General features: G+C 42.4%; 1 protein-coding gene across 9 annotated transcripts in view; it reads right to left on the bottom strand.

Annotated features, from left to right (window-relative positions):
* fbrsl1 (fibrosin-like 1) overlaps positions 1-12,157 on the bottom strand; it is a 1,024,640-nt gene that overhangs the window by 67,322 nt on the left and 945,161 nt on the right. For all 9 annotated transcript variants that reach the window (XM_072240820.1, XM_072240822.1, XM_072240823.1 and 6 more), the window contains one exon: positions 4,644-5,010. In XM_072240820.1, coding sequence (XP_072096921.1) covers positions 4,644-5,010 — 367 coding nt within the window. The remainder of the gene's footprint in view (positions 1-4,643; positions 5,011-12,157) is intronic.

The raw sequence follows: 12,157 nt of genomic DNA, 5'->3' as shown, positions 1-12,157 counted from the left end.
AAATTGGTGGTGTGGTGGATGGTGGAGAGGTTGTCTAAGGTTGCAACAGGATCTAGATAAAGGAATGGCTGATGGAATTTAATTTGGGCAAGTGAAAAGATGTCTTTTTAGAAAGTTAAACCAGGGCAGGATGCAGACAGTAAAGAACCGAGGCACTTATGCTAACCAGGATGCCTTTCCCAACTAGCTCCATTTACCTGCATTTGACCCATATCCCTCTAAACCCTCTAACCAGGGTCCCAACCTTTTTAAATGCCATGGACCAAGTTGGGAAACCCCTGCTCTAAACCTTTCACATCCATGAACCTGTCCAGATATCTTTAAGACATTGTAATTGTTCCACTTACTCTACCACTTCCTCTGGCAGCTTATTCCATATATCTAACACACAGAAACTTGCCTCTCGGGCCCTCTTTAAATCATCTTAAACCATGTATTTACAGGTTTTAGGCTCCTCCACTCTGGAAAAGGACTGTGATCATCCACCTTATCTATGTCCCTGAAGATTATGTCATCACTCAGCCTCCCTCACTTCAGAAAAGACAGTCCTGGCTTATCCAGTTTTCCCTTATAATTCACAGAACACTACAGCACAGTACAGGCCCTTTAGCCCAGGATGCCATGTCAACCTTATAACCTCTGCAAAGATCAATCTAATCCTTCCCTCCTACAAAGACCTCCATTTTTATATCATCATTGTGCCTAAGTTTCACAAATGTCCCTAATATATCTGCCTCCAACACCACCACCCGGCTCCACCATTCTCTGTGTAAAAAAAAAGTTACCTCTGACATCACCTCATACATCCCTCTAATCACCTTAAAATTATGCCCTCCAGGCTTAGCCATTTCTGCTGTGGGAAAAAGTATCAATGCCTATCCAATGAAATCATCATGCTATGTCTTCTCCAGGAAACCATGTACTCGTATCCCTAGGTATCTCCATTCTACAGCTTGCCCAGCAGCCCTGTCCTTTATTGTGCACATACTGCCCTGGTTTAACTTCCCAAAAGGCATCTTTGCGTTTGTCTAAATTAAATTCCATCAGCCATTCCTTTATTTAGATCCTGTTGTAACCTTAGACGACCTTCTCCACTGTCCACACCACTAATTTTGGTGTCATCTGCAAATTTACTCACATCACTTTAATTCTCAAATCATTAATATATATGACAAACCAAACAGGATCCAGCACCAATTCCTGCAACACAATGTCCTCCAGTTGGATAAACAAACCCCTGATTCCTTCCAGACAGTTACCTGGCTAGTTCGTCCTAGCTCCCATGTGATCTCACATTCCACATCAGTTTACCACGTGGGACCTCATCAAAAGCCTTGCTAAACTCTGTGCAGATAATGTCTACTATACTGCCCTCAATCCTCCTGATTATCTCTTCCAAAAATTTAATTAAATCCATGAGGTATGATCTCTCAGGTCCAAAGCCATACTGACTACATTTAGTCAGCCCTTGCATTTCCAAATGTGGATAGATCCTGTTTAAAATACCTCCAGCAACTTGTTTCTTTCTTTGCTTTAAATCCTGTCTCTCAGAATGCCCTCGGGTAATTTACCCACCACTGGTCATGGCTCACTGGCCTGTAATTCCCCAGTTTGTCCTTGTAGCCCTTCTTAAATAAAGGCACAACACTAGCCAACTTTCAGCCTTCTGTTACCACACCCAATGTCAACAGAACAAAAAAAAATCTCTGCCAGAACCCCAGTTATTTCTTCACTTGCTTCCCACAACCTGGTCAGGCCACAAGGACACCCTTATGTGCATCAAGACTACCAACACCAAAAGGCATCTTTGATAAGAGAGTTTGACAGAAGTGTGTAAAATAAGAGGCCTAAAAAGAGAGGACAGCTAGGGCCTTTTTCCAGTGGGGTTGGGGGAGGGGGGGAATATCAGAGGTAGGTTGTTTTTTTTTTAAAAAACATACAGAGAGTGATGAGTGCATGAAATGCCTTGCCAGGGATGATGGTAGAGGCAAATACATTAGGGATATTTAAGAGACTCCTAGATAGGCACATGGATGAAAGGAAAGTGGAGTGTTATATAGGAGAGAAGGGTTAGACTGACTTTAGAGTGGGTTGAAAGGTTGGCACAACATTGTAGGCTGAATGACTTGTACTGTGCTGTACTGTTCTATATTCCACGTAAGATCACCTCTTTTACAATAGCGATTCAGGGTGTCGTTGTTCTTTTTCCCCACCTTCCCTACCTTCAGTGAGTTTTTCCATGTAAAATACAGATGAGACGCTTTCATTTGAGCCTTGCCCATTCCCCACGGCTCCACAGACTGATGACCATACTGCTCCTCAAGGGACCTTTTCTTTCCCTAGTTACCCAACAATGTTATATAGGTCACAGTTAAGAAAAATGAGGTGCTGTTCTGAGAGAGATTGATTGAATAGATGTCCATAGATCCCTTGGTTAATGGTAGGGGTCCATGGCATAAAAAAGGTTGGGAACCCCAATGTAATCAGAGAGTATTGGTCTATGGAATAGATCTCAAGATAGCTGGCAAGTTATTTAGTAACGAGATGTGGAAATGGATTTGAAAGTGGTAGAAGCTCATATTGAGCATATTGGAGACTTAAAAATTATTAGATTTATGAGTAATAAAAGAAACATGGGGCTGACAGAAATGGAGGGGGAAATGTGGGGGGATCTCATTAAAACTTATCAAATATTGATACGTCTGGATAGTGTAAATGCAGGGAGTGTGTTTCCTATAGTGGGAGAGTCTAGGACCAGAGGGCACGGCCTCAGACTGGAGGGACGTTCATTTAGAACAGAGAAGGAATTTCTTTAGCCACAGGGTAGCGAACCTGTGGAATTCATCGACACAGGCGGCTGTGGAGGTCAAGTCACTGAGAATATTTAAAGTGGAGGTTGAGAGGCTCTTGCTCTGTCAGGGAGTCAAAGATTTTGGGGAGAAAGCAGGAGAATAGGGTAGAGAGGGATAATAAATCAGCCATGATAGAATGGCAACGCTGACTTGATGGCCCAAATTGCCTAATTCTGCTCCTATGTCTTATGGGCTTGAAATGAAGGATTAGCTATGAACATAGAACAGTACCGGCCCTGAAGTCAATATTGTTCTGACCTTTTAACTTACTCTAAGATCAACGTAACCCTTCCCTCCCACTTAAGCCTCCATTTTTCTTTTATCCATGTGCCTATCTAAAAATCCCTTAAATGTTCCTAGCATATCTACCTCTACTACCACTCCTGACAACCCATTCCACACAACCAACACGTTCCATAATCGCCAATCCCTCCAAATGGTAGAAAAGCCTCTACAGTTATGGCCTCTTGATACTCCTCTTCTCAAGAGGTCATAACTGAAGAAACACAGAGATTGTAAAATATCATTGAACACTGCAAATGATAAAGATGGGCAAGGCCACAGATGCATACTAACATGAAGATAATTACAGTTTTAGTTGCTTGGGGCTGTTGTAGGCTGTGAGAGACCTGATGGACTAGTGGTACCTAGAATGAATTGGGTTACAGGCAACAAAATTTGGATAAGCTCAACTTGAAAGAGAAGGCAATCAAGAGAACACTGCAACTGTCAAATCAGAGACTTCAAAGGCAGATGGATTGAAACAGAGGGGGAGGAAGAAAATATAGAAAAGGATACAAGTGCTTTTGGCCATAAAGTGGATTCATCATTTGAAGCTCATCTCAGAATGAAGCAGATGGCTGAACTTACAAAAAGTTCAGCTCAAATGACAAGATCTTTCCAACCATATCACTGCTTTCTAATTTGCAATTTTCCTTGAGCAATGCTTATGGCTCATATACAAGTGAATTATTTGCCAATCGTGTGCTTAATCTCTCAATGCATTGGTAGTGTTGGGAGATAGGGTAGTAGTAGGAGAAACAGACATTATTTTATGTAAAGCTTTTAAAATTAATAAATTTGATTCTTATTTTAGGTTATGATGCTCACGCTGTATAAAACTATGCATTAAAAAGAAACAACTGGAATGAAAGGAAAGGGATCAAAAGAGTTCTCAGAGTTCCCAGGACAACTTCAGCAGGAAATAGGAGAAGAATCATAGGGGAAAGATTTTGTGTGTCATCACTTAAGTTCTGGTACCAAACAAGGATAGAATTGTGAACACCCTGATCTGATAAGACCAGAAAACAGAGAAGCAGAATTAGGCCATTTGGCCTATCTTGTCTGCTCCACCATTCCATTATGACTGATTCATTATGCCTCTCAACCTCGTTCTCCTGCCTTCTCCCCATAACCTTTGATGCCCTGACTAATCAAGAACCTATCAACCTTTGCTTTAAATATACCCAATGACTTGGCCTCCACAGCCACCTGTGGTGAATTCCACAGATCCACCACCGTCTAGCTAAAGAAATTCCTCTTCATCTCTGTTTTAAAGGGGCATCTTTGTATTTTGAGTCTGTGCCCTCTGGCTCTAGACTCTCCCACTACAGGAAACATCCTCTGCACACTCACACTATCTAGGCGTTTCAATATTCAATAGGTTTCAAAGGCATTGTGATACTGAATCAGAAACAGGAAGTGATCTTGCCTTTAGCACAAGCACTCCTCACCCAGAATACAACAAAAAAATGTTGATTCTGGAAGTAATATAACATTTACTCTCCTTACCTGACACTATTAAGACTGCTGAAAGGTATCTGGTGGTGAATCTGGTGATGGGAAGGAGGCTGTGTATGAATTGGAGGCACGGGATAATGCTGCGGCAGTTGTGGCTGTAGCTGTGGCGTTGGTTGTCTTGATTGTGGCTGTGATGGATGTATGGCCTCCTTTGCTGTCGGACTTGCTGTGCTATTGGGAACACACGTTGAAGGCGGTGGTGGAACCACAACAGCTGGTGGGCTTGGGACCAGTGGCACAAAGGGTGTCTCTTTGCTTTGTTCCTGGCTACGTTCTAGTCCAGATATCTTGGAAACACCTGGTCCTTTCGCCTCAGGTTTCTCATTCGACGTCAGGCTGCTTCCAGTGAAGCTTGGACCTAGGAAATTAGAATAAACCAAAGCCTGTTTTGAAGTAGTTGTAGCGGTACATTTTCATGCTTAACCATCGTCAGCTGACCCCACCTCTCTGAGGAATAGAGTCAGCTTTAATATCTCACTCCTAATTATTGTTAAATGCCTGTCGATTCAGGAGTTCACCGAGCACACATTCTAGCATAAAATGATTATGTTGCAGTTGAGCTCTGGAAAGTTCACAGTCTTTTTTTCCCCACTGTGCACTGATCAAAATCCTCAACTCTTTCATGTCTGTTAATATTTAAGGATTAATTAAATGTAGGATTTTATCAGAGATGTAATAGCATTTCCCACAATTTATTAAAATCTACCTGTTTAAACCGCCAAAGAGGCCAATCTCCCAGCCCTGCGGTCCAAGCATAATCCATTTGCACAAATTACAATTAAACGAATGTGAGGGTGGCAGAGCAGCATGGATATTAACACTAATTGTTGTCTAGCTTCACACAGCACAGCCTTGCTGCAATTTACTTAATGAAAATCTGTTTAATTTAATTGCTTTGATACCATTCCCTTTATCTCAATGAATGTGTGCATTAAGCCAGCTTCACCGGCCACGCTCTGCTTCAGTAATGGTCTGTATGAGAAAACCAGTGTTTACGCCCCTGAGCCTAATCTCTTTGCTCAAAAAATATAACATTCCAGCTGGCTTAAAATGTCTGAATTAGACAGACTTAAGTAAACAAAGTCAAGTGTAATGAAAAGCATCTTTGAAACAGAAGTCAAATTTAAGGTATTGAAGGAATATGCAACTAGACTTAGATTCACTTTTCATTTAGTTTTCCTACATTTTTAAGCATCTAGAGTCATAGAAAAGTATAGCACAGAAACAGGCCCTTTGGCCCATCTAGTCCATGCTAAACCATTTATATTTACTAGTTCCACTGTCATGCACCCGGACCATAGCCCTCCATGTACCTATCCAAACTTCACTTAAATGTTGAAATAGGGTTCGCATGCACCACTTGTGCTGGCAGCTCATCCATCACACTCTCATGACCTTCTAAGTGAAAAGGTTTCTTCTCATGCTCCCCTTAAACTTTTCACATTTCACCCTTAACCCATAACCTCTAGTTGTAGTGTCACTGAACCTCACTGGAAATGCTCTGCTAGCATTTAACCTATCTAATATCTACTATGGTTTTTATTAAATTTCCCTTTTATAAATATATTTAGAGATATAGCACTGTAACAGGTCCTTCCGGTCCAACTAGCCCACATTGCCTAATTACATCCATGTGACCAATTAACATAGTAACCAATATATCTTTACACTATGTAGAGGAAATCAGAGCACCCAGAGGAAACCCAAGCAATCATGGGGAGAACATATAAACTCCTTACAGGTAGTGGCAGGAATTGAACCCAGGTCACTGATGCTAATCACTATGCTATCATTCTCCACTGCTACTAATTACTGGTAAAGCCCAGCACCCCCCCCCCGACCCCAACTACTGAGCACAATTATAAGGAGGGTTATCACAGAAAAGCAACACCTATCATCAAAGACCCCTGCCATCCAGGCCCTGCTCTCTTCTTACTGCTGCTGTCAGGGAGAAGGTACAAGAGCCTCAGGATCCACACCACCAACTTCTGGGACAGTTACTACCCCTCAACAGTTAGGCTCTTGAACCAGAGAGGATAACTACACTTGCTCCATGACTGAACTGTTCCCGCAACCTATGGACTCACTTTCAAGGACTCTTCATCTCATGTTCTCAATATTTATTGGCTATTATTAATATCAAATGATGATGGAGACAGCAGCCAGAAAACTGGAAATGAATACCAATGAACTGATCCACTTGACCCGAAACAGGAATGTGTGGGCCATGGCAGTCAAAGCTCAAACTGGGCACAGCACCTGATGATGATGATGATTATTAATATTATTCAGTTTATTTTTTTAATTTGCACATTAGTTACCAGCACCCAGGAAATCTTCAAGGAGCAATGCCGCTAAACAGCAGCATCCATCATTAAGGACCCCCCATCACCCAGGACATGCCCTCTTCTCATTGTTACCATCAACATGGAGGTACAGAAGCCTGAAGGCACACACTCAATGATTCAGGTACAGCTTCTTCCCCTCTGCCATTGATTTCTGAATGGACACTGAACTGCTACGGTAACGGGCACGGTAACAGGCCCTTCCGGTCCAACTAGCCCACATTGCCTAATTACATCCATGTGACCAATTAACATAGTAACCAATATATCTTTACACTATGGAGAGGAAACCAGAGCACCCAGAGGAATCCCACGCAATCATGGGGAGAACGTATAAGCTCCTTACAGGTAGTGGCAGGAATTGAACCCAGGTCACTGATGCTATAATAGCTATAATATATTAACACCAGCTTACTACTTTTTACTTCTATTTTTGCATGACTTATTTATTTTTACATATAAATAAAATGTATTACATCGTACTGCTGCGCAAAGACAACTTTCACAACACACGCTGGTTATATTAAACCCGATTCTGATTCACATTGGTTGTTTGTTCATCTTGGGTGTGGGTTTTCATGGATCTTATTGTGTTGCTTTGTATTTACTATGAATGCCCACAGGAAAATGAATCTCAGTGTGGTATATAGTGACCCTTTCCATCTAAGAGAAATGTTACTATCAGTTTTCCCACTAACACACCACCTGTAACTGACAAAAACTCATTCCTCCCTTCCCGTTATCATGCAAGGGAAAGCAGTTTCCGAAAACAGCCTCTGACTGAGATAAGGACTTGGCAACTGAGGAATGTCAGGAAGATGCCAGAATTTTGCCACTGTGGCACCATCTGCACACTTAGCTGTTGGTCAGGTTTAAATGTATACAGTCAGGCTCGTAACAGCAGTAATGTACAGAGGGATGTAGAGAGTCCATAGCTGACTTAAAATTGGAACACGAGCAGATTGTATAATAAAGGCATGTGGCATGCTGGCCTGCACTGGTTAAGCCATGGAGTACAAGAATAAGGAACTTTGGCTGAGCCGTACTTGGAGTATTATGTACAATTCTGGTTGTTCTATTACAGAAAGGATATGGAAGATCTGGGTAGAGTACAGAACAGGTTTATCAGGGTGCTGTCTTGATTAGTGGGTATAAGCTGTAAAGAGAGATTGGGCATTTATTTATTTATTGGTTGATTGATTGGGATATAGTGCAGAGGAGGCCCTTCTGGTTCTTCGAGCCACACTGCTCAGCAATCCCCTGATTAACCCTAGCCTAAACATGGGACAATTTGCAATCAGCAATTAACCTACCAACTGGTACATTTTTGGACTGAGGGAGGAAACTGGAGCACCCAGAGGAAACACACGGTCACAGGGAGAACATACAAACTCCGCACAGATGGCGGCAGGAATTGAACCTGGGTTGCTTGTACTGTAAAGCATTGTGCTAACCACTACACTACCTGCCGCTTTTGTTTTCAGTAGAAATGGTGTTGCTTTGGTGAAATCAGATGTGTGAATGGTGTACAGAGTATTGATGAAAAGTAGTACAATTGTTTGCGTGTTATTAGTTTAGGCAGATTGTATTTGTCTATTATTGTGACTTTGAAGATCAGACCACATCTTATGAGTAATTAATGCAGAAAACCAGGTAATTACAAAGGGTTCACAAACGTTTTCTTGCAAATGTATATATGCCTCAGACTTTTGCACTGTACTGTATACGTAGATATCTACATGTGTTCCATGTGCCATTCTACTCGCTTTGTAGAGTACATTTCCCTGAAGCCATTCTCTATCCTCACTGCATATCAACAGCAGATGCATTAATTACATTTGGCCCCACAGGAGCATTCCCTGTGAGCTACTAACCAGATGTATACCACTACTTATCCCCAGGATCAGTGTCCGGGCAGCTCTCCCCTTCCCTGATGTCTCTCAGTGACAGCACTTCAGACTCTAAGCTTGAGCTGAAACTCTTCAAGATACAAGCACTTGCCACAAACTTGTTTGTCAGTAATCACAATGGTCTCCAGAAACAGCCAGTTATAGCGCAATAGTTAAACTATTCTATCAATACGACCTTACTTAATTCAACATTTTATTTAGGTCATCTTTTATACCTTGACTACGCAACTGATTAAGATACGAGTAAACCAAAAACCTATATTATTATATTATTCAATTTTAAACACAAGAAAATCTGCAAATGCTGGAAATGAATAAACAATTGATGTTTCGGGCTGACACTCCTCTTCAGGACTAGAAAGGAAGGGGAAGACACCATAGGTGATGTGTTTCTCTTTCTTGGGTGTCAACATTTCTGAAGATCTATCCTGGCCCAAATATATCGATGCAGTTACAAAGAAGGCACAACAGTGGCTATATTTCATTGAGTCTGAGGAGGTTTGGTATGTCACCAAAGCCAGTCGCAGACTTGGGCCATGACCCTTCATCAGAGACCCTTTGTTAACAATGCAGTATAACATTGTCTTGATAATGCAAAGTTTAGCAATGTCTTCTGCAAACACGATGATATTTTTCCACATCAATCGAAATATCAAACGGACAATAGGAAACCCATTAAGCATTGCTGATGTTGAAAAGTCCTGAATATTGACAGGTTAAGAGCTTTTGAAAGTTAAGTGAAAATCGAAGAATAGTTTATTTCAATCACAGATACTGCATCAATGCTGTCATACACCAGGGCCATTGTTTGCTGTTAGCACAAATCATGCAATCATCAGAGATCACAGAGGGGAAGATCAAAGTTCTCATTGTACTTTAATGCAGCAATTAACAATCCCTTTGGTTCTGTAAATTTGTTATGGCTGGGGATGGTAATGGGGATAAGCTCCCACTACCTATTAAATGCTCCCAAATGTGTGTGCCTCAAATAACCTCTGACAACCAAGTCCAGCTCCTGGCCTTCATGTGTGGCTTCGCTACTACACCTGGCAGAACTGTTTCTACCGATCGGAGAATAGACAATAGGTGCAGGAGTAGGCCATTCAGCCCTTCAAGCCAGCACCGCCATTCACTGTGGTCATGGCTGATCATCCACAATCAGTATTCTGTTCCTGCCTTATCCCCATAACCTTTGATTCCACTATCTTTAAGAGCTCTATCCATCTCTTTCTTGAAAGCATCCAGAGACTTGGCCTCCACTGCCTTCTGGGGCAGAGCATTCCATACATCCACCATTCTCTGGGTGAAAAAGTTTTTCCTCAACTCCGTTCTAAATGGCCTACCCCTTATTCTTAAACTGTGACCTCTGGTTCTAGGCTCACCCATCAGCGGGAACATGCTTTCCTGCCTTCAGCGTGTCCAATCCCTTAATAATCTTATATGTTTCAATAAGATCCCCTCTCAGCCTTCTAAATTCCAGAGTATACAAGCCCAGTCGCTCCAGTCTTTCCACATATGACAGTCCCACCATCCCGGAAATTAACCTTGTGAACCTATGCTGCACTCCCTCAATAGCAAGAATGTCCTTCCTCAAATCTGGAGACCAAAGCTGCACACAGTACTCCAGGTGTGGTCTCACCAGGGCCCTGTACAGCTGCAGAAGGACCTCTTTGCTCTTATAGTCAATTCCCCTTTTTATGAAGGCCAGCATGCCATTAGCTTTCTTCACTGCCTGCTGTACTTGCATGCTTGCTTTCAGTGACTGATGTACAAGAACACCTAGATCTTGTTGTGCTTCCCCTTTTCCTAACTTGACTCCATTTAGATAATAATCTACCTTCCCGTTCTTACCACCAAAGTGGATAACCTCACAATTATCCACATTAAACTGCATCTGCCCACTCACCCAGCCTGTCCAAGTCACCCTGCATTCTCATAACATCCTCCTCACATTTCACACTGCCACCCAGCTTTGTGTCATCCACAAATTTGCTAATGTTACTTTTAATTCCCTCATCTAAATCATTAATATATATTGTAAACAGCTGCGGTCCCAGCACTGAACCCTGCGGTATCCCACTGGTCACCACCTGCCATTCCGAAAGGGACCCGTTAATCGCTACTCTTTGTTTTCTGTCAGCCAGCCAATTTTCAATCCATGTCAGTACTCTGCCCCCAATACCATGTGCCCTAATCTTGCCCATTAATCTCCTATGTGGGACTTTATCAAAGGCTTTCTGAAACTCCAGGTACACTACATCCACTGGCTCTCCCTTGTCCATTTTCATAGTTACATCCTCAAAAAATTCCAGAAGATCAGTCAAGCATGATTTCCCCTTCCTAAATCCATGCTGACTCGGACCAATCCTGTTACTGCTATCCAGATGAGCCGTAATTTCATCTTTTATAATTGACTCCAGCATCTTTCCCACCACCGACGTCAGGCTAACCGGTCTATAATTCCGTTTTCTCTCTTCCTCCCTCTTGAACAGAGGGACAACATTAGCCACCCTCCAATCCACAGGAACTGATCCTGAATCTATAGAACATTGGAAAATGATTAACAATGCGTCCACGATTTCTAAAACCACCTCAAGTACCCTGGGATGCAGACCATCAAGTCCCGCGGACTTATCAGCCTTCAGACCTAACAGTCTATCCAACACCATTTCCTGCCTAATAAAAATTTCCTTCAATTCATCCATTACCAGTGGCAAAGGAGGGTTACTGGTGCCTTAAAACCAGTCAGATTGGGCAGGTGGGGCGCATCAGCTTATCTAGGAGAAGGAAAACTCTGATCTCAAACCTTTGCTGCCTTGCAGCTATACCCTCCCATGGGGAAGGGTTCAGGAGTAAGCCCCCAAAGAAAAAACCTGAGCCGGACTCCCTAGGATAGTCCTACATCGAGTTCAACATTGACTGGCAACTCCTTTGACACCGCTGGTGCCGAACTGTATCACTCTCTGCTGTTCCTTTGGGTTCATCAGATGTGTGGAGAGGGGGAGCTTGCTACCTGGGCAACAGCTTGCTGTCCATATTGTACTGCCCTGGCTTGCATATCTAAACAGCTAGGATGCAATATTCATGGTCGACCCTAACCAATGGAGGCCTTACAATCACTACCATGTGTTTTGTTCCTGGTTTACATCTTCATGGAACATTCACATCTGGAGTACAGGCAGTGCTGAATCAGTACAAAACAGCTGGAAACTGATCTAATCATCCTTTTAGTAAACTTTGAATACTCGGT

Source organism: Mobula birostris, chromosome 22, assembly GCF_030028105.1.
Source record: "Mobula birostris isolate sMobBir1 chromosome 22, sMobBir1.hap1, whole genome shotgun sequence".
NCBI classification, from domain to species: Eukaryota; Metazoa; Chordata; class Chondrichthyes; order Myliobatiformes; family Myliobatidae; genus Mobula; species Mobula birostris.
The sequence above is the reverse complement of the archived record's forward strand: the minus strand, read 5'-3'. Positions and strand labels throughout refer to the sequence as shown.